At 34.5% G+C, this 23,864-nt stretch overlaps 1 protein-coding gene across 3 annotated transcripts; it reads right to left on the minus strand.

Annotated features, from left to right (window-relative positions):
- Positions 1-11,605: 11,605 nt before the first annotated feature.
- On the minus strand, positions 11,606-23,567 carry LOC100247223 (transcriptional activator DEMETER). 3 transcript variants are annotated; one of them, XM_002267274.4, is made up of 20 exons: positions 23,415-23,550; positions 21,402-22,965; positions 18,960-20,825; positions 18,500-18,844; positions 18,278-18,368; positions 16,742-18,173; positions 16,528-16,607; positions 16,244-16,328; positions 16,058-16,149; positions 15,917-15,985; positions 15,707-15,743; positions 15,539-15,621; positions 14,840-15,277; positions 14,531-14,567; positions 14,382-14,439; positions 13,957-14,096; positions 13,786-13,851; positions 13,429-13,543; positions 13,291-13,329; positions 11,606-12,038 (listed from the first exon to the last, which is right to left on the minus strand). In XM_002267274.4, exons 2-20 carry the CDS (start codon positions 22,810-22,812, stop codon positions 11,926-11,928), a joined length of 6,597 nt encoding a protein of 2,198 aa, XP_002267310.1. In that variant the 5' UTR covers positions 22,813-22,965; positions 23,415-23,550; the 3' UTR covers positions 11,606-11,925. The 3 variants fall into 3 exon arrangements, with proteins under 3 accessions (XP_002267310.1, XP_059598302.1, XP_010658708.2); XM_059742319.1 differs by lacking the exon at positions 11,606-12,038 and having other exon boundaries at positions 13,012-13,329; positions 23,415-23,567; XM_010660406.3 differs by lacking the exon at positions 11,606-12,038 and having other exon boundaries at positions 13,012-13,329; positions 23,452-23,563.
- Positions 23,568-23,864: the final 297 nt, after the last annotated feature.

A 23,864-nucleotide genomic window follows, 5' to 3' on the forward strand; every position in this document is an offset into this window, starting at 1 on the left:
AAGTAGACCAACAGGTCAAAGAAATGTGCCAAGAGAAACATTGACATATTGGAGATCATACATTTAGAAATTTATAGTCTAGACATGGACTTGTATGGTTCGAAATACTTCACATCTTTCATAGATGATTACTCATGATACATGTATCTCTACTTACTTCATAACAAGAATGAATCATAAGATGTTTTTAAGGTTTTTGAGGCTGAAGTAGAAAACCAATGTGGAAAGCAAATTAAGATAGTGAGAATAGATAAAAGTGGAGAATATTATGGTAGATACACTAAGGATGGACAAGCACCTGGTCCATTTGCCCAATATGCCATGCCTAGTTCCCCAAACTAGAATGGTGTAGAAGAGAAAAGAAATTAAATGTTGTTGAACATGGTGTAGAGTATGCTTAGCAACTCCAAGCTTCCTAAATCCTTGTGAACTGAAATTCTTAAACCAACAATGTATATATTGAACCGAGTTCAAACTAAGGATGTCCCAAAGACGCCATTTGAATTATAGAAATGTTGAAAACCAAGTTTGCGACATATGCGCATTTGGGGATGCTCGTTTGAAGTAAGAGTTTTTACAACCCTTAAGAAAAGAAATTAGACCCAAGGACCATTAGTGAATTTTTCGTTAGATATGCCGAAAGGTCTAAAGGGTACATATTCTATTGTCCATCCCACAACACTAGGATTGGAATCAAGAAATGCAAAATTTCTTAAGAATGACTTATTTAGTGAGAGTGATCAATCCCAAAGCACAGTCTTTAAGACAAATCAACATTCCACCTCAAGTGAAAGGTTGGTTATAATTTATAGCACCTCTTAAGTTCAAATGGGAGTTGAGCAACCAATCGTTGAAGTTATACAAGCTAATGAGAATAATCCAATAGATCAAGTTGTTTAGGAAATGCCAAAAATTGTTGAACAACATGATTCTCAGAAAAATGTTGATTCAACATCAAGGAGATCTACTAGAGTAAGAAAATCAACAATTCCTAGTGATTATATCATATATCTACAAGAATTTGACTATAACATTGGAATCGAAAATGATCCTGAAATGTTTTCACAAGCCATGAGTTGCAAAGAATCAAATTTATGGTATGATGCCATGAAAAATGAGATGAATTCTATGGCATCTAAAAGAGTATGGAATCTTGTTGAGTTACCTGATGGTGCAAAAGCCATAGGATGTAAATCGGTCTTTATGACAAAGAAAAACTCATTAGGCAACATTGAAAGATATAAAGCAAGACTCATTCCTAAAGTATTCACTCAAAATGAAGTAATTGACTACAAGGAGTCCTTCTTTCCTGTATCCAAGAAAGATTTTTTTTGTATTATTATGACGTTAATTGCAAATTTTGATTTAGAGTTGCAACAAATGGATGTGAAAACGACTTTCATCAATGGAGATTTAAAGGAAGAAGTTTACATGAAACAACTAGAAGGATTTTCCTTTAAAGATGGTGAACATTTGGTGTGCAAGCTCAAAAAAACCATATATGGATTGAAGCAAGCCTCCTATCAGTGGTACTTGAAATTCCATGATGTTATTTCTTCATTTGGTTTTGTAGTGAACATTATGGATGAATGTATATACCAGAAAATTAATCGAAGTAAAATCTATTTCCTTATTCTATATGTAGATGTCATTTTACTTGCAACCAATGATAAGGGTTTGCTATATGAGGTGAAACAATTTCTATCCAAAAACTTTGACATGAAAGATATGGGTGATGCATCTTATGTTATTGGCATTATGATACATAGAAATAGATTTCGAGGAATTTTGGGTTTGTCTCAAGAGACCTATATGAACAAAGTTTTAGAGAGATTTCAGATGAAAGATTGTTCACCAAGTATAACTCCCATTGTGAAGTGTGACAGGTTCAATTTGAACCAATGCCCGAAAAATGATATTGAAGTGGAAGAAATGAATAACATTCCATATGCTTTTGTTGTTAGAAACCTAATGTATGCTTAGGTATGCTCAAGACTTGAAAATGCATTTATTATTGGGATGTTAAGAAGATGTCAGAGTAATCCAGGTACAAACCACTAGAGAGTTGCAAAAAAAGTGTTAAGGTACATTCAAGAGGCAAAAGACTACATGCTTATGTATAGACAATTTGATAATCTGGAGGTACTTAGCTACTCAGATTCAAACTTCATTGGCTATGTTGATTCACGAAAATCAACATTTGGATACATTTTTATGTTTGCCGATGGAATTGTATTATGGAGAACTATAAAGTGGACTTTGACTACTACTTCTATGGAAGTTGAGTTCATATCTTGTTTTGAGGCTACCTTGCATGGTGTATGGATGAAGAGTTTCATTTCTGGGCTTAGAATTGTGGATTCAATTTCCAGGTCATTGAGAATATATTATGACAATTCAGTTACAGTTTTTATGGCTAAAAACAACAATAGTGGTAGTCGAAGCAAACACATCAATATCAAGTATTTAGCCATAAGGGAACATGTTAAGGAGAAAACAATGGTTATTGAATACATTAGCACTAAATTGATGATAATTGATCCTTTAATAAAAGGCATGCCACCATCGAAATTCAAAGATCATGTGGACTTGGTTCCTTTATATGATTTTCATTGTAAAAATGAATGTTATTTGTGATGAAACTCTATTTATGTGGTAACAATTTCTTGTATTTGTTTATAATTTGTGTACACATTCATTCATTGGAGAAATATTGCTAATGTTTGGACCTATAATAGACATAAGGTTTATCCATTAAGTAACGAAGGTGAGTGTTTAAAAGACATAATGCATTGTGATACATGGAAGATAATACTCATTTTAGAGAACCTAACACCATGATTCGTGTATTTTGTTTCTTACTATGGTGAATGATGGAATAAATGAACCAAGTAAGAGAATGTTAAATTTTCCTAAATGAAATCTAGCTCATAATCTTCCATCAATTCTAAGAATAACGCTAGACTTTCCTAAATGGATTTAGAAATCTAGTTCATAATATTATAGGATTCCCATTGATCTAGTTTTCCTTTTGATTGCCATTAACAACCATACATTATGGAATAGGCTCTGTGATGAGAAAAGTGAATATAAATAGAGCCCTTGTGGTGTTTTGAGCATGATTAGAATGGTAATATATGCTTTTGGCCTGTTTAGATTGGTTTTAGCTCTAACAATTTCATTTATGCAAAAATAAACATTCTTGTAGCAACTTATTAGTTGAATTCATGCTTCCAATATGACTAGGAAAATTTTTGTAACAAGTTAGAAGTTATTGGAGGTGACATGGAAGTTATTGAGCAAAAAGTTATGAAAAATAAGCATAAAGTGATGTATGAATTGAAGTTGTTTCGTGATTGATTAGAAAGTTTTGAAAGAGAGCTTCCTTATTTTTCACATGAAATACTTGAACAAGGTAAAAGATAATTCATTAGTGTGTTTGCTATTTTTCATTAGTTAGTAGTGTGCTTTAAAATATAGATTATTATATTTTAAAATTTGCTAATGCTTTTTTTATTTTATTTTTTTTTATTTTATGTGAAAATGATATCTAGATGAATGGTAGAGGCTACATGGATATAGTGCACCAAATTTGGAAAAGTTGGCAATTCAAATATTAAGTCAAACTCCATTTTCTTCTAGGTGTGAAAGGAATTGGATTGTGTTTGAACATATACACACCAAAAAGAGGAATAGATTGGAACATCAAATACTTAATGATCTTGTATACATTCATTACAACTTACGGCTAAAAAATCGATATAAATAACTTCTTAGTTGTTTTGAATATAAATTTTTGTTTTAACAATTATTAATAATCATATACTTTTCATTTTTAGGTTTTACAACAAGAAAAAGAGCTATGATCCCATTGATTATTCATGCACTGATGTGATTGAATTTTGGATAGTTGATAAGGATCAATTAAGATAGCTAGATCTTGAACAAATGAAAAATCTTTTGTATGAAAAAAGGTCAATTCTAATAAATGAAGTAGAATATTCAAATTCAACTGCTCACATTGGTTTGTAAAATATGAAAAGTTGAAGGTGAAAAAGAAAATAACTATACATGAGCCTTACAAAATTTGAGAAGTTTGACGCATGAAGAGTTCCTTCAAAGAGTAGTTATCATTAATAAGAAACTTGCGCTTATAAATGCATTACATAATGTGTACCAACCTCCTCACATCTTTTATATAGATAGCATACATCAAAAAATATTTTTGCAAATTGCAAGAAACATTTTGAGTGAAAGGCAAGGTAGGCTTTTATTTCCACATGAAACGTTTTGGTGCTTGTTGAAACTAAAGAGATGTTGGAGTACCATCTTAGTGCCTTTGGGGGACAAAACCAAAAGTACACAAAAGCAACAAGATATTGCATAGTTCAATGGTTACTTGGACATAAAGAGAAGTTTGTAGTATCTTGGGCAAATAAAGTCATACATTTTAGTAATTACATACTTCTCTTTGGCATGGTGAAATTCCAACAAAAAAATCCTACTTTTCTTCATAATAAAATAATTCAAATTACAAGTATCATTTCATGGAATTAATAATTCTCAATCAAGGACAAAAAATTGATAGAGATTTTGGTTACGCATAATTTTAATTGGTAACATATAACTTATGCCTATGAGTTTTGACATTTATTAATTTACTAGATCTTTCTCTTTTATATAGTTTCAAGCTAGGAATAATGAAAATTTTAATTATATTATAATAATATACAAAAATTGACAATTATAACTACTATAAAAAATAAAATAAATCATATCATGATGTACTTTATTATGAAATTGATGTAGGAGTGTTTAGAGTTTGATGTAGATAATAAATCTTCTCACCTATTCTACAGAGTAGAAGTCTTCAAATGTTGGTTCAACAATGTTGACTCGTGTTGGTAATGTGTTGTAAAAACTAAAGTGGAAGGAGAATAAATGGAAAAAAAATTGAAAAAAATAAAATATTAAGAAAAAAACTAAATGAATGTTTCATTAGTGACCCGTCATTTTTATAGAAAGTTACAAAGCGATTTACATCAATATAATTGATCATCAATGCCCACGATGAGGCAATCTAATATAAATTAGGAAATTGGTTGAGTTAGTGATACCTTAATATTAATATTTGATATTAAAAAATAAAACCAAAACCTCATAATACAATGATATTGTTATAGATATTTTAAGATAATATTATTTTAAATAGAGTGGAATGGTTGTTAATAGTAAATTAAAATCACATCAATGTAAATTCTTATCATATTCATAAATTTCTTATAGTATATAAATTTTTTTAAAGAGGATACTATTTTTCAAAATTTGAAAATATTTCAATTTTTTATTAAATAAAAATTCATCATTTTCTTATTTAATCCTTTTTATCAAATAAAAGATCATTTTTTTTCCATTTATATTATAACCCTGAATAAAAAAATAAATTTTATTCCTTTAAATACCAAACAAATGAAGAAAATAAAATTCACAAGTTTTTTAAATTTCTTTTTCATGAGTTGATTCCAATTACATACACATCTCGTATTTAATATTTTTAAGAAGAACATAAAATTTTTTCTAAATAATTTTAAATTTACTAATAAATTTATATATATTTAATAATTTTTTTAGAACACGTGATACATTATTAGTAACAAAATTTCGTTATTATGGTATCATATTTTCTCTATTTTGAAAAAATGACCTTTATTTTTAAAATTATAAATGTGGTTATTTAAAAAAAAAAAAAACTTGTAGGTGTTCTTTTTTATAAATTGTGGTATTAAATACACCTACTTCTCCCTATATTTATTTTTATAAATAAAAATTATTTATAACATCTAAAAAAGTCATTTGATTAAAAGAGTCATTAAAAATTTAATATCCTATCATTTTTTTTTGCTATATTTTAACAAAAATACCTGTGAGATAGTCAAAACATTTATATTAAAAATTGACTAAAGGTTAAATTCATAAATATAAAAATTATTTTATTTATTTTAATCAATTAATTTTATCCAAAAAATATCACTTAATCCTAGTCATTTTCCATTATTTTTCATATCTTTTTCCTTTTTCCTATTTTTTATTTTGTAAGTAAAATCAAAAGAAAAACAAAAATTTGTATTTGAAGAAGGGAAGAAAAGGGAAATACAAGGAAAAAAAAATTCATTTTTCTAAAACTAAGTTTACTTATAAAATGTTGAAAACCCTAATCCTCATTTTTCTTCATTTCCTTTCCTTCCATTTCATCTTCTTCCCCAAATTTCCATTTTTTTTACACTAAAAAAAGAAAAAAAAATCATGTTGCTGCCGGACCTGGCGCTGCCGCAACTCACGGTGGGCAGCCTAGTCGTGAATTCTATATATACATATTTGAGGGAGAAGATGATCGGGTAGGGAAGCAAAAGAACAGAAAGGAAGGAACGGGAAACGTTGATGAGTTAGGAACTTTTGGATAAATGGCTTTGGAGAGGTTGGAAAAAAAGGTATTTTTGCTAAAAATTCTTTAAAGATAAAAAAAAGGGAAAAATATCTTTATCGAAAACAATTCTAAAAGTAATCACAAAGAATAATTTTTTAAAATTATTTTTTTAATAAATTATTGAATAATTTTTGTTTGGAAATTTTAAATATTTTTAATTTAATTTTTATGTATTTAGATATGTTTTAAAAATAATTTTTTATATTATATAATTATTTATTGAATAGTTTTTAAAAAATGAGTGGAAAAAAATATGAAAATTGTATCTAAAAATATCATGGGTTTATTTGATAATTATTTTCGAAAATAGTTACCAAATTTAGTTTTTATGAATTATCTTTAAAAATTGTTCTATAATATTTTACTAAATAAAAGTTTGCTTGAAATTTAAAATATTTTTAAATATATACTAAAAATAATTTTTATATCTAATATTTTATTTTTAATCATTCTAAATATTTATATAATTATTTTTTTTAAAACAATCATAAAAAAATAAATGAAACAATTAAAAGATATTATTTGAAAACACCTATTTTTTAAACAAAAAATAATTTTTGATTATCAAATATGTTTTTATGGTTTTTTATTTTAGAGAATAAAAAATTATTTAAAAAAACGAGATGCGGAACAAATCCCGTATCTTATAATAAAAAATTATTTTAGGTATTTTTACTATTTTATATATAATTTGTATTTAAAAAAAAAGAAAATAAAATAGACATAGAGAGAGAGAGAAAGACAATACATTTATTATCATCTTTTTCAAAATGTGTGATGGGCTTGAAACCATTAATGAAAAAAAAAAGGCACATTTTTTGTTTCTTTTAAATTAACAATTAATTTTCGTATTTAGAGATTATCTTATTTACGGATGCTTCCAGAGAGCCGCAATCCAACAGTGTAGGGCCCATGAGCCCATCAGTGAAAAAAGAGAGGGAAATGAAATGGAGGGGAAGAGCAAAAGGCGGCAAAACATTTCTCTCCATTGTTACTTGAAAATCCAAATATCGAATCCCCTCATCCTTCGTCACTACTCATTCGAGAGAGGGAGTCGCAGCTCCAACGCTTTCTCTTTCCGATCGAGGCAAGTGCCTTCTCTTCTTCATTCTGATTCTGAATTTTGATCCATGATCCTTTATATGGTTCCCGAGAAAACAGGCTGAAAGACAAACTTTGAATTCTCATTATGTTTTCTTTTCTTTTTTAAATTTGAATCGTGTTTTATTTTTGTGCGGTTCAATGTCCAATTAGGTGGAGGTTTTTGTTTAGTTGGATTCCATGTCAATGAGAAATCTAAATCTTCGATCTTCATTTTCTCTTGCTTTTCATGCATTTTCTCGGAAACCAAACATGATTTTTTTTTTTTTTGGTTCAGAGTTTGTTTGCTTCATTAGTCATGCTTAGTCTAGGCTAGTTTTGTCTTAACTGTGTGAACTGGCATGATTTTGAATGAAGGCGCTGTTGATAGTTTGGTTTTTGCAACTCTAAATCTACATCTCTGGTGTTTGTTTGTTTTATTTTTTCTTTCTTTTTTTCTGTGAAATAAATTAATTTTATGTCCTAATGGGGAATTACATTTCTATTTGAATATTTTTGTTAGATGCTTGGTTAAAAGTCATTGAAGGTAATGTCTGTGATGACAGAAGTTATTGAACCGGGCGACCTATTAGTATAGATACTGCTTGTTCTTAAGGAATAAGGGATACATTAGAGTAAAGCTAAGTTTGGTTCGCTAGAAGTATTTGTCACCCATTTGAACTGGGTTATTCTCCCCCACCCAATTTTAATTCTATTAATTCAGCCCAGCTATTGGTATTGGAAAAAAATGTCTGAGAACCACCCACGCCTTGGTTTGTTAGATTTGTTGGAATTATTTTAGAAGGCATTTAACTTGAATGTTGTATAATATTGAGCAACATGTAATTTTCTTTTTATTTTATGAGTAAGATTAGAAATGGTATAATAAAGGAGTGAACATGTGAAACATCTTTGTCTCTCTCTACTTCTCTCCTTTTCTCATATTAATTTTCTGTTAGCTTTTTATCACAGTGTTTGATTTATGTATTTTAAGATTTCTCCTGTGTCCTCATGTTATTTTGGGAAATATGAGTTTGCCAAATGGTTTACACTTTGTCAGAATACCACTTTGAAGAGTAATAAGTCTATGTTTTTTCTGATTTTCTTATTTGATTGCTAGTAGAAGTATTTACTATGATTCTTTCTGAGTATTTGTGTGATTCCTGTCATTTGGGCTAGAAGCATGATGTGCAGGAGAAAGGGAATGGAGCAAAGGTAGGAAATAGTGGCCTTAACAGAAGCACAATAACAAATTTGGTATTAATGTGCAGAAATAATTTGAAATTCAGGATTTATTTGGCAAAATACCTGGAATAATTAGAGAAAGTCCAAAACTTGGGCATATGACAAAGTGCACGATATAAGAAACAAAAACAGGGCGTTCTTGTTCTTCAATTAGTATGAACAATTAATAAATTCTTGGAATAATTAGGAAAATATTGAAATGTATTGGATAGTGTAATGTGTTTCTATGAGAAAAAATAAAACAGGAATAATTAGAGAACATTTTTATTATTGTTTTGAGGTTGTAGATCTAAACAATATAACAATCTTATATTCCTTTTCATTTTTCAAAAATATTTGAGTGCTTGCACAAAATGTTGATTATAATTATGGAAAATCTTCGAATAGCAAGTTTGAAGTAGGATGCCTTTTATATTATTCATTCTCCTACCTCTCTCTCTCTCTCTCTCTCTCATATTCATATTCATATTCATATATATATATATATATATATATTAATGAGAGAAATTGAGTTTTTTGTAACTTAAATTTATTGAGGTTTTGTTGTTCTTTGCAAGCAATTATGCTACTAGAGAATCATGGGTTTTGCCTGCTTTGAAGTATGAGCATTCACTTGCAGTTTAAAGTTGAGATAATAGATATCCCGAAGTCTTGTCTTTGACCCAATTATAGCGAACAAGGCTAATTCTCATCACATCATGCTTATTATCTTAAAATCTGATTCTAATTCCCATTTAGTTGGGATGGCTACTTACTATGTTGCTATGATGCTTCTTTTTCCTCACTTTGATATCAGATTGTTCTATTAATACCATCAAAAGGGGTAATATGATGAAGAAAATAGTTGCAGAAAATGATGATGCTTTACAAAGCATTTTTAAAACAATATTTAATCTCTTGATATGTCTTAAGGCTAGTTGAAGCATGAATCATCAGTCTTCAAGAGAAATGTGTTGATGCTTGTCTAAATTCCTCGATGGTACTACTATTTTCTCTGATGAAATCCTGGATAATTGCAGGTCAAGTTCTTGGAGGAGTGACTCCATTATGTTACTGGAAGCTTTGAGAGTCTATAGTCTTGGGCATCCACGTCCAGACTCTCATTGGTAAAGGAGGGAACAGAAGATATGGTATATGAGTACTAAATTTGGTGAGTTTCTACAAGTGCATGCAAGCATGAACATTATCCAATATTCAGGAATATTAGGAAACTACATTTGTTAGATGTCTGTAATTTCCTGCTGAATGTACTATCTCTGCTTGTTCTCTAAAGCCTCCCAGAATATGATTGATTTACTTTATCTCGGCATATAGAAGAAAAAATGCATAGTTTGAGGATAAGGAAGACATGCTTACTTTTAAGTGGGGCAATTATCTAGTAGAAAGGAAAATTAGAAGAAAATCAACAAAATGTGTTTTAATCTCTCTTCTGATGTTCCATCTAAGACTTCAGGATGTTTGAGACAATTTTGCAAGATCACTGAAATTATAAAATCTATAGAGCTCTTAAGTAATGATCATTGGAGTAATGATGAATGTAGAACTGGAACAAATGAAAATAAAATCAATATCTTTATTAACAGTTAAACCAAGTGATTTTACTTAGAATGGAGGTTCACGCTGGGTTAGTTCAGAAAGTAAGAATCTTACTACTACCCTTAAGCCCTGGCTCAACTGGCATGGTTTGGGTGGTTCCAGGTTCTAGTCCTAGCAGTGACCCCAAAGAAAGTGTTGCATGTCATATATATATATATATATATATATATATATAAGTGAGGAGTGCTAGGTTGGTAATTTCATCTGGAACATAAGTGGCTTTAGCATTCATGTTTACTTTGCTCTTGTTTGGGTTTGTGATTTCATCTTGAACGTAATCAGGTTTAGTCTCCATATTTTACTTATTGCCTCTGAGCTATTGAGCAATGATCATCTGAAGGTGTTGGGGTCTTTAATCAGTAACTGGAAGATGTTTGTTTTTGAGAGGTACACTTAAATGTATTGTTTTCATCGAGTTAATTCATATAGTGACTCAAAATTTTTTATTTGATTTGAGATATTCCAATTATTAGGATAGCAAATTATTGCTCATTAGACATAATTATTTATCTTTCTGACTCAAAACGCCACCTGCCAACCTCCAATTGAGGTGAGTGGAATGTGATTGCCATACATGTCGCTTTTCAACTGGGAGTGGTTATTTGTTCTGCCGATTATAAGATGCAATTGAAAGTCATGCCATGCACTATTCAAATTGTGCTAAAACTTCATCTGCTCCACAGTGGCCTGCTTTGTTTTAACCTAGGTTAGAGTCAACACAAATAGAAGATGCGTAAGTGTTGGAATTGTGATTGTTCGGATATTGGACTCATTTTGGTCCTCTCATTTGCTACAAGATTATAGCTAATTGTTTAAACTTTGTAATTGCCTCCGTTTAGTACATATACTACTATATCCATAATGCAGAGACTGTCCAGAAAAACCTCATCAGATCCCATGATGAGTTCCATCCCAGAAAATGGGCCCACTGCTGCCCTCCCTCCCCACTCATCCTTCTAACAACCCAGAAAATAGGTCCAGTAGTTCTCCTTGCCCCTCTAGATGATGATTATAGGTCCAGTAGTCGGGCCTTCCTTCTAGATAATGATGATCAACATCAAATAGATAAGGTTATATTATAATTATTATTATTATCTGGTTATTATTATTGTTTTTATTAAGAAGTATGTGGCAGAGGCATCACTAATGTATTTTTTGTTCATTCTGCAAGACATACATCAAATAGAAAATGGTGTCAAGTTGCTTTGAAGCTACACTATGATTGTGTAATGGATTAATAATGGCTCAGTTTTGAGCATGAATTGAAAAAATGATCATCATTTTAGTCATGTACAGGCTACATGCCCCTTGTCATGGGCTCTTACAAATAAATTTGAAAAAAATTTCTCCTGCAACCTGGGCAACATGTGAATGCATCTCATGTTAGAGGAATATTTGAATGTACAACATGTTAGCAATGACCTGTTTTTGTACTTAGCAATCTCCATCTCCTCCAGCCTGGAGAGACCCTGGTTAGCACCTGTAGCTGGCAATTTTTTATCTGGGTCCTGTCTTACTTATCAATTGTTTTCATTTTTTGTCTTGGACAACTTATTTGCTGAAAGGTGCAATCTAGCCATCAGAGGTCGGGGTGCTCTTGATTTCTGGTCAAATCCCCTCACACAAACAAATCCTGCAAAATGTTGTTTTACAACAGTTAGCATGTACAACATGGTTGAAGAATAATCCATTGCTGATACTTATGGGACTGATGCTGATTCCTCAAAAAGTTGAACATCTTTTGCGAAATTTTAGCTGTGCCTACCCTTAACTGTGCATGGAAATATGATATATTGGATGAAGTGTCTTAAGAAATAGTATTGGGGATAGAGAACATTCAAATAGGAAATAACTAGCACATAGTTTGTACATTGGTGAGGACAACCAGAAAAATAACTATTTATACACGGTTAGCTAATTTAAGCCAAAAAATTATCTAACATTTCTAATTTTATTATTTTATTATTATTATTTATAGAATATTATATTGAAGTATTTTTGTACTGCAATGACTATATCTTTAGCAGCTTATTTAGTGCAAACCTTTATTCTGGCTGTAGAATTTTTAAACTGCAATATTTCTCTTCCACCATAACGTCTCCTAAAGAATGGTCCATCATTTAATTGTTTCTAAATATTACTATGTGGTTTGTCCTACATAGTTTTGTTTTTTCCATTTCTTCCTTTTTCCAGGTCTTTTTGTTTTTTAGTTGTTGTGTAACCACAATTTTTAAGACACTTCTTAGAGTGCATTGGGAGGTTCTTAGGTACCCTTTTATTCCTTGCACACAATGGATCATGCAACTGCCTCCAGTGGCTTGTATAGGTGAAGTTCTAGCATGGTTAGGCACACAAGTTGGTTGAAACTTAATCTAGAATGCATATCATGGTGCATCTTCCACAAGAGTGCCACATGGTTTATGCATTTGCTTGTGTTTGTTCATTAAATTGAAGACATGGTAGCATGTCATAGGGACATGGTTCTATTGTAAACATATACATGCTATTGTATCTGTAAATTATCCTCATATGAAAAGAATAATATAATACTGTTTAGGCCGTGCTTACTTTCTCTTATGCATGCGTGCTTTAACAAGCTTGATAAATTGAAACTTGAAACTTATTGAGCATTCATTTAAAGTAAGGTTATTTTGGTCATTCACATGATCTTGCATTGTCTTTTTCCTAACAAAAAAATCTAGATGTTGGGGACAAGAAGATACAAGAACTGAGTCTAGAAATATAAGGTAAAGGCAGAATATCACATAATTTCTTCTTTATTCCATGTTTTGACACATGCATAAGCACAGGCACAGGTAGCATATGCACTACTTTGAACATAGTGGATAAGGCAACTAGAACAATCAAAAGTAGCATTCCCATACCTCTCCAGAAGCAGTATTGGATTCCCTCTGTTGGCAAGCCTAATAAACATAGGAATCATTTTGTTAATTCTTTCTCCTCTACCTCCTTACTACGATTTCTAAATTAGCATACAGTATATATGTATTTTATTCTTTTACCTCTAAATATTGAGGTCACAGAGGTTCCAAAGTACACGGTTCTTCTTGGGAGGTTCCATATCCATGCTCTTGGAACATCAATTGGGTTAATACTAGAATCATGGTCTGCAAATACCTGCATGGTAATATCATTTTTTGTAAGAGAACCACCTGATCAGGAAATAAATGTCTTTGAAAGGTGGCAGGGAGAAAAATTGGGTAGATAAGTCTCTCCATCCTGGTCATTGAGGCATGCTCTTTTTGGATGATCAAATATGGTTGGTTCCATGTTTTTAAACTCATTTTAGGGAGTGGTGGTGCTACCATCCAAAGAGTTAACAGAAAATATGTTCAGCAGAGAGAAAGAATAAGATTTACCTCATTAACTTGAAAATATGTGCCATTGAGTGGAAAGCTACCTCTCATGGCTGTTCTACATGGTATCTGTGAATGAGTTAACAGAAATATCAATAAACAATTTCTAGCAGCTTATTATGTCTATTAGCTTTAACGGTTGCTATTTTTCATCTACAGTATTGATTTCCTCACCAGAAGTGTCCCCCTGACTGTCTGTGAATTTGCTTCTCTGAGGCTATTGCATGAAAAACATGTCTTCTCATTGCACAGCTTGCCTGGTTCTTGGGACTCACACCTCCTTTCTGGTGGTTGACTTGAATTTGCAGTTTCACCTAGTCATGAATGTTTCCAAGTTTTGTTACCACAAATTTATAAAATGTTAGTGCTTTCTAAGGCAAAAATGTTAACTAACAGATTCTTCTCATCATGTATATTGAGTTCTAATTATGTTCACATGTTATCACAAACACTGGAAGAGGTCTATTCTAAGATGCAGGATCTCATTTTTTCTGCACTGAATGTTGTCCTATGAGGAACTTTTTCTGGGTTACTGTTGATATCACTTAAAACATTGTACATTGAGCAATAATTTCAGATTTATTTTATATTTTCCTTACCTGGTGTCCATATAGCAAGAAGGTATGGGCTTGGATCATCAGGTTCTCGTATATCCATCTGTAATAGTTATAAATTGACAGTTGAATAAAGGCAAGTTTGGTACTTAAAGTGCTCTGCAAATATAGAACAAAGAAGAGCAATAACTAACCCCTTTTAACAGAGGGTGTGAATCTGGAAGTTCATACCTGCATCGGATCAGGATGGGAGGGAGGTTAGAATGCAACATGAAGGATTTTATCTGTTATTAAAGCTTTAGTACCAGTTTTACTAGGGCCAGTGGATTTTTTTTTTGGATGCAACATGGATGTTTTCTTAATGTTCAACTTCTTGTAGATTCAGTCAAACTAGAAAGTTCAGTTCAGAAGGTATCCAGATTAAGTTGGACCAGTTGAGACTTGTATGGGTGCTTGTCTAATAAAATTCCTTTGTTTTGTGATAATGAAAAGAAGTTACTTACACTTGGTGCTCTGTCCTTAACCGACTGACATTCTTCAATTTGGGAGTAGGGATTGAGGTAGCTTTGGGATCCAAAGCAACTAAAGCCTTGGACATATCCCCTTCTTGGAGTTCCATGTTTTCTTGCATATAATTTTGTAGATTGAGTGTGAATTCCTCGAAGTTCAGTTTGATTGTAGGAATCTCATCAGGATCCTCATAGAATGCATCCTCAATATCACTTTCTAATGTTTCTATGCATTGCGGTTCTGGTGTAGCAGGTACTTCGATGATAGGTTCACACTTACTAGTGTCTTGCTCTTCTTTTCCAAGTAGGTTGCTTTCAAGTGAAGGCAGTGGAATAGGGTTGATGAATGCTGTGGGGTTTCTGTCTGCCACACTGGGTGCAGTTGAACTCACGATGCTCTTCTCTTCTGGTGCTGGCAGGGCAAGCCTTGCACTGTGCCAAATAGGCTTAACTGTTAATCTCATTAATCGTTAATAGTACTGAATATTTGAAGATTTAGTGGTTAGTAAAAGGATTTCCTGCTCTCCAGCATCTCTTATGTGATTAACAGAGATTTAGGGATTGCAGTCATTGGATCTATTGACCCCTTCCTATTGATACATATAGAGGTTCTAATGTGTTTTGTGTTCAGGTTATCTGTCTGCATACTGGTGTAAGGATGAATGGTAATTATATAGAGATTGGTGTACAAACCTTGCAAAAGCACTTGCAAAGTGTCTGCACTCTCCCCTCATTGGGCATGCATTGCAATTTGGTTTATGTTTGGTGCAGAAAACCTACATAAGTATCAACAAATGAGGCAAAATGAAAACGTGTTTTTAATGAATGCAGTAGCCCATATAAGCAAATGTAATGACATACCTTTCCAAATGTAATCAACTGATAGTGTAGCTCATACCTGGTGCCAAATATTACATAAATCAATAAACTTTTAGAGAATGTTATAGTAGTTCTTTATTCTGTTTTTTGTGAGATAAATATACTTTCTTTAACATGAATATCTTGTTGGCACCAAAGAAATAAAAGAAGACTATTAACATTAATTACTCCAAGAAAGTGTTAAGGGGTTACAATGTTCGCTGATCCAGTTTGCAGAGTCTTGGCCAGAGGTACTTTTGAATGGACTCCAGCATAGGGTACCTACCAGGGACATGATTAGGTGTTTTTTGGAATGAAAAATTTGGTGTTGATTACTTGTCTTATACTACTTACAGTTCCAGGAGATGCAACTGAAGTGACTCTGGTAGTGGTTGGAGAGGGACCCATCCTAATCTCACAGCAATTCGACCAACATTTGTGTCCACCTTTATAAAGATACAAAAACAAGATCCTGAGTGATGCAATTTTGGTTGCTCTATTAAGTTTATAAATAATATGTATTATCTGTATAAGCTTTACCGGGAAAGCAAGTTGATGAAGTGTTAACAGCCTCACACATTCCACACTTTTCAAACCCAATCCTCGTATACTTAACAGATAATCCCTACAGCACCAGACATTTTTATAAACCAAATAGTATAAATTTGATAGATGCAACAAAATATTTGTCATACAGCCTGTGGATGCTAGCCATGTATGGTCATTTCGTTAAGGGATGAATTATGCATGTGTTTACAAGGAATTGAAATCTGTGTTTTTCTTTCTATTTGATAGAAGGAACAAAAATATTTGGGAGGGCTTACTTTGCTTTGTCAGGTGGAGAATCTCTTAACCATTCAAGGTCAATGCTTCCATGTTCTCTGACCAATCGATTAAGGAAGTCCTGCAAAATTGTGCTATTAGTGTTAATCTAATTTAAGAGTGCACACATTTAATGGTTAACATCATATTGGAGAAGCCATGTTTAGTGAGTTCTAACAAGTTTGAAGACTTTTGAGATTGAATTCATGCCCATACCTTTATTCGTTCTGCTAGCATATTGTTCATTCCTCGTTCTTTGATAGCTTCAGAAATAACATTAACATGGGCACATCTTATAGCTTCATAGTCCAGTGAGTCCATTGTATCTTTGCTTCTTTCTCTTTTTCTACCATTGGCCTGAACTTGCTTCCTTAAACTATCCCAATCAAATGCTTTCTTTTTCGTTCCTTCAACCTTTTCCTTTTTAGGTTTCAAAATATTTGTAGTTGTCCCTCCACTTTCCTTGTTAGAAGAATGGACTTGCTCTCTTGACAGTGGTTCAAGCACTTCATTCTCCAAGCATATTTGCTTATCCACTGCAGAATCTCTCTCCCTGACATTAGATGCTTCTTCTGTAAGCTCAGGGACATTTGGAATTTGATGCATGGTAGTGTCTCGTCTTGTATCCAGTGCTTCAGCAGGTTTTAGAGGCTCTCTGCTTGGCATGCTTTGCATTTGAAAGGTCTTTGTCCTTTCAAGATCATGATTCTTGCAGGATTGTTTATCATTTTCAGTTGTACATCCTGGTTGCATGCTACTTTGTTGCATAGGATAATTCCTTAGCAATGCATTCGGGTTCCCTACTGTAGCTTCTTGGAGGTTCATTAGTCCATTTTGTTGGGCAGTGGTTTTTCTAATACTTTCTGTCATTTGTTGAGTCCCTTTGCTTGTCCAATTGACATCTTTTGGGTTGGCAATTCCAGAAGCAGCTGAAGGCCAAGATGATATACTTTCTTCTCCCAACACTTGAAGACATTCTACTTCCAGTATGCCTGAATCTGGGGTCATGTGCAATCGATAATTACTGGAAGGAACAGCTGGTGCTTGTTTATTGGAATTGCCAGAATTGATTAGATAGGTAAGGGAAGAAGACTCTGTGTGGTTCTCCACTCTGTCCAATCTTGGGTTTTGCTTTCTGTACCTCATAGTGTTCTCATCAAAGTTCGAGCTTTTATTTGCATGATACTGACATTCTTGAGACATGAAAGTTTTTTCCATGTACAAAATGTTTGTTGAAGCTGAAGCTTGAACCTTGTTGGTTTTGTGCCCAGTTGTTGGATCTTCTGCTTCTGAGTTGGATCCTGAGCAGGATCTCAGTACAGTAGTTTGGACAACAGATGAGTTGACAGAATCTTGTGATGACATGACTTCTTCCTCTGCTCTCTGGTTAGGTGCTCCTACTAAGCTTGTTTCACTTGTTCCTGAATCTGGACTGTCTCTTCTATGCTCTGATGATTCAGAATATGCAACAAAGGCTTGATTGTAGACTTGTTGATGAGATACCTTTTCATGCCATTTGATAGTATCATCTGGGTTCATTATGCAGACCTCTGGTTCTTCAACCAATATGCTAGCTTCATTACTGTAACTTGTTTTGTTGCTTTCTGGATGAAGAGGAAATCGTGATACAAGTGACATGAAGGCAGAGCTGCATGGCAAGAAAGAAGTTAGTGTAATAATCCATTTATATAAACTTCAAATGTTAATCAAGAGGGTTTTGATCTTGTTACTGAACTAAAACCTCAAGTATACCTAGAAAGGTGGTCTGAAACATTCTGGGTAAGAAATACTCCTATGACGGAGTCAACCACTGATCCTTTCCATGGAGAGAAGCGTCTATCTCCTGTTAAATGTATATCAATGATTTTTGGGTTAATATGCATGTGGATAAATAATTATGTGCTCGATCAAAGAAAATCAGTGTCTGGTTTATATGTCATGTCTCGTGATTGAACAGCTGAAAAATACCAGTACCTTGAACAAGGTGCATGCGTGCAATAAATGAGTCAGCTCGTCCACGAAACACTTCTCTTTCTTCTTCCCACCATTTTGCCTTTCTTTCATCTGAATCTCCAACATCTTGTTCTGCCCCCATTAAGAGTTTCCATACTCTTTCTGTCTCCAAGTCAAGATCCACTTTAGGTCTTGGTTTCCGTTTTTTTATCTCATATGGAATGATTGCACCATCTCCTTTGTATAAGATGATTGCATTTTCCTCTTGGCTCACAGTCTCATTGCTTGTATCATTGAGTTCTAGACTTTTCAATCGTTCTATTATAGCATCAATTGGATCTGGTTGTTTCTTCTTAGCTGGTCGACCTGCACCAATTGCACGCTTCAGTGGCTACACTAATGAGAATTCAATGTCGTAGAAAATGCATGTAAACCTTTTTAAATGTCAAGTTTCTTAAAAGTCTCAAAACAAGAGAATTACCTCTTTTCTTTATGGATGGTTGGTGGTAGTCATACAACTTGTCCTTGGGTTCTTGCAGAAATGGCTTATATGTGCTGGATGAGTGTGAGTTGGAGAAGAGAGGTTCTTTCTGCTTCTCTGCTAATGTAATGACACGACAAGATTCAATGCTGTGCTGCCCACTACTATATGATCGGGCTTTTATGGGAGCTGGTGGCTGCAGTTTATCTTTTGCAGCTGCAGTAAGAACAGTTAATCTGTGGAGCTGAGTGCATCCATTTACTTGTTTCTCTCTCATGTCTTCTGTCTGTGATGGCCATTCATTTGAAATATGATGCTTCCACATAGAATTGCCAGCAGTAGTCTGATGCATAGATGAATCCCTGGTAGTCTTGTTCACTCCATTGGCCAGGTTTTGTGAATCGTTGTTACCTTCAAAGCAAATGTTAAGAATTCCATGGTTGATTTGTGATGTCAACTGATTCACGCTCTTTGCTTCAGCTTGATGCAGTTCATCCTCCCCAGCCGTAGTGTAAGAAGCCATGGTAGACATGTTTGTATATGCAGCCTTCTCAGTTTTCCTTTTCTTCTGCATATCTGAAAAAACTTTGCAGAGATTGCTGCTGTTATATTCATTGACCTGAAATATCTCTTGGCAAAGAGAGGGGCCAATCAGATGTGCAGCATGGGCCTGTGACTGCTCAATAGTGTGGCAATAATCCCTCTTGGATCCCGTTGCTTGATTGGAATTTGCAAACTTATTTGTTTGAGATGTACTCTGCATCATCTGCCTTCTGGAGCTGTCAAGATTTTCCTGAGTAGTTAGTGGTTGAATGACAATTTGGCCTATTCCATCTGCATGGATGTGTTGAGGTATGGGAACATAAGCATTTTTGCTATTTCTTTGGCGTGGATCGGTATTTCCTTTGTTCACAGTCCTTGATATGACATTTAAATTGCCCAATTGCAGGTTCTCGGTTGTTGGTTGGGCTGCAGGAGTGTACCTTTTGAGCATTGCTATATAATCAGCTGAAATTTGCTGACTTTCCACCGCTGACATTTGCTGGCTTTTCACCACCAGTTCATTCTGTTGGTCATTCTGCATAGCGACTTTTGTTCCAGAGATGATGTTAATGCGTGTACATGGTTCTTTGGTTTGAGAAGTCAAATTCAAAGTAAAAGTGGGCTCATTATCTTGTTGCATCACCCCCTGCTGACTAGCTACGTCATGCTGGCCGTCACCTGATTTTTCCTCCCCAAAATTTAAAACTCTCTTGCATGATTTTGCTGTGGCGCTAGCAAAGGAAGGATCTAGTATCTCCTTCCTAACATCTGTAGGATCTGTTACAGGGACTTTGGGATTATTCTTCCGAACATACTTCCTTTTTCCAGTTGGATTTTCTTTAGGATTAGAATTACTTGGAACTTTTGGCTTGGGAGTCTTCTTCGGTTTTCCTTCAATTACAACTTTTGGCTTGGGAGTCTTCTTTGGTTTTCCTTCAATTACAACTTTTGGCCTATGCTTTCTCTTCTTTGGCTGTTTTTGCTTAGGTGTCTTGTTCAGGTCGATGCCTTCATCACCTTCCTTTGCAACTATATTCTTTCCTTTGCACGGACTGGGAGGGGCAGCACTGGATGATGCCACAATGTTGTGTAAGAGTTCATCACAGCGGTTTTCAGTAGCTCCATTTGTTGTTGATGTGATGTACTCCTGATTTTTATCAGGGCTTGAGCCCTCATCTGCAGAAAAATTCAGTATTTTCTTTGGCCGTTCTGGAGTGACAGGTGGACATGGGAAGGAATTGGTGATGCTGGAGGTGGCATCGGCTTCCACACCTGGTGGTGAATTGAGATTGAAACTAGGTTGGTATGGAATGGGGAATCCATCTGCAGAAAGACAGTTTCATCAATTGACTGTTAAATGGTAAAAGCATTAAATTAGTAAATTATATTGTTTTTGACATCCTTGGAGAAAGTTCTCCATTTATAAAGAGGTCTGTGGTGTCCAGTGTAGAATAAAATTCGTTTCTGTAGCAAATGCAATATTTTCATTGATATGATAAAACTGACACAGCCTGAGGTTCTTTACTACTAAAGAAAATTGAATTTATTTCTTTTTTATGGCATTCAATATTTGTATTTTGTGTTCATTTAGAAAAATTCCATCTGCTTCCCATGACATTTTTGGCCTGATTTTGGCTTTTTGCACTATTTGAAGAGACTGGATTTCTTAATGGTGTGTTAGAATTCTCAATGAGCTTGTCTTTCATTTAGGACCTGACTACATTTTACATAAAAGAGCTTTGTTCCCAAGTTCTGTGAATTCAAGTTAGAACCAGTGATGCGATTGTGTCTCAACATCCCTGTTTAAGTTATATATGATTAGTGCCTAGTGTAATCACTAAAAGGGAAATTAGAAGGTAGAGAGAAATGAATCAAAGAAAAAGGGATCAAGCCACTTACACTCAGGTATCTGCAGTAAGCCATTACTGTTCTTCCACATGCTTGAACCTGAGCATTGATTTTCTTTACCGAGCAACATGTCAATGGAATTATCTTCCCCCCAATTGATCTCAAACTGAGAATGTGAATTTGGAACCTGAGGCCTACTTGCATTCAGAAGACTTCTTTCTGGGGCTTCACCTGTGGTTGCCTTTCGAACTAGAGGCCCATTTGCCACATGGAAATTTCTGTTCTGTGCTTCACTCGCTGATGTCTTTAGAACTAGAGGTCTGTTGGCAGTATGGATGCTTCTGCTCAGTGCTTCACTCACAGATGGCTTCAGAGCCGGAGGTCTATTTGCTGCCTGAACGCTGCTTCTGTCCACTGAGGCACTTGATGCCAGTCCCAAAAGATCCTGTAGAGAATATTCATTCAGATCAATATCACCATTGTGCATGGCCTGACTATACAAGGCAGCATCCCCATTGCCAATGGCCAGGTTGCCGGAGCCAGCACTCCCATTTCCGATGAGCCGACTGTAGGCTCCAGGACTGCCATTAACAAAGGCTTGACTGTAGGAGCTAGTGCCACTATTGGCCAAACCCTGATCATAGATGGTGCTGCCATTGCCCAAACCCTGATAGTAGATGGTGCCCCCATTGGCCAAGGCCTGACTGTAAGTGCTGGTGCCACCATTAGCCAAGGCCAAGGTCTGACTGTAATTGTTGGTGCCACCGTTAGCCAAGGCCAAGGCCTGACTGTAATTGTTGGTGCCAGCCTGACCGTAATTGTTGGTGCCACCATTAGCCAAGGCCTGACTGTAGGGGATTGTGCCACCATTAGCCAAGGCCTGACTGTAGGGGACTGTGCCACCATTAGCCAAGGCCTGACTGTAGGGGATTGTGCTACCATTAGCCAAGGCCTGACTGTAGGGGACTGTGCAACCATTAGCCAAGGCCTGACTGTAAATGCCTGGGCCGACATTAGCCAAGGCCTGACTGTAGGTACCTGTGCCATCACTATTCGCAAAAGGCTGACTCTGGGAGACTCTGCTGCCACCATCAGTGAAGATATGTTTGTAGGTGCTGGTGTCACCATTGACAAAGTTTTGATTGTAGGAACCTGCAATGTGATTGATCAATCGATTCTTTTCTGCAAAATTGCCATCCCAATTATATAATGTCTGACTCAGACCTCCAAGATCAACTAGATTCAGATTCTGAACCACCCCATTGCAATTCTGAGTTTCATGCCCACCAGGAAAACCCAAGAGTGCTTGCCAATTGGTTCTTCCTGCCTGGTTCACCTGCTTGTCAACTGGAACCGGCTGAGATCTCACCAGAAATTGCTTATCAGTGCCTGCTGGGAGCCAATTACCCCCGATCAGCATGTCATTTTCCTGTGAGATTGAAATCCCTTTTCCAAAATTCATCCTTTGGATTTGTGTGCCACAAGCAATCCAACTTTTTCTTCCCTCCTATTTGTTCCAACACATCCCACTCTTCTAAAAGCTTTTTATCTTCCAAAAATCCTCTGATGATTTCTCTGTAAACCCTTCTCCCCTACCCCATTGCCAGAACCTAACCTGTTAAAGCCCCAAAAATCAATTTCCCAATCAAACAAATTCTATCAAATCAAACATGCAAGCATTAAAGAAGAAAAACAAAATAAAGCATTGTTTTTCCACTAAAAAATCGCAATTGCATCCTCCATTGATGCCCAGCACTCTGCTTTAAAGCCAAATATTTCTCAACAATTAAAACAGCCATATTCAAAATATGAAATACATAACTGATAAATACAAAAAAAAACTTGTGAAATCAGAATATATTCCTAGATTTAATACTCTTTTTAACGGATAATATTGACCAAATAAAATCAACAAAAATCTCCAAAGAATCTTCCTTTGATATTGCAACAAACACAACCACATACAAGGGTCTTGGTCAATACCAATCAATTAAACAAACCCACAACCAAAAAAAAAAATTGAAGAAAATTACAAAAAAAAAATTCAACTACAGTTGAGCTCACCGATCTCTCTGTGTGTGAGATGGCCTGAGTTAGGTACCTGAGAGACGAGTCAATGCCGGAGAAGCATATAGTCGTCCATCTTTACAGAAAAAGAGAAGAGAAGGAAGAGAGAGAGAAAAAAAGAAAAGATAGACCACACTTTTATATATATATATATATATATTAATATATTAATGCATATATATATAAAGTTTCACTACTTTGGGCACTTCACCCCTTTTTTCCAATCACATCCGAAATGTCGCAATCACCCTCCTTTTGCTCCCTGCTCAAAGCGGACTCTTTCGTCATTTCAACAGGAGGCGGTGGTGTGGCTACGTACGAAATGGGAAGTGCCGGAATTGAGTTTCTCAACACGCATAAAAGACTAGTTAGGAAGTAACATTTTCTCGTCCTTTTCTCTCTTCAATATTTCCTTTCCTCAAAGTAATTGTGAGTTCAGTAAAAGAT

Source organism: Vitis vinifera, chromosome 13 (assembly GCF_030704535.1).
Source record: "Vitis vinifera cultivar Pinot Noir 40024 chromosome 13, ASM3070453v1".
Taxonomy (NCBI): Eukaryota; Viridiplantae; Streptophyta; class Magnoliopsida; order Vitales; family Vitaceae; genus Vitis; species Vitis vinifera.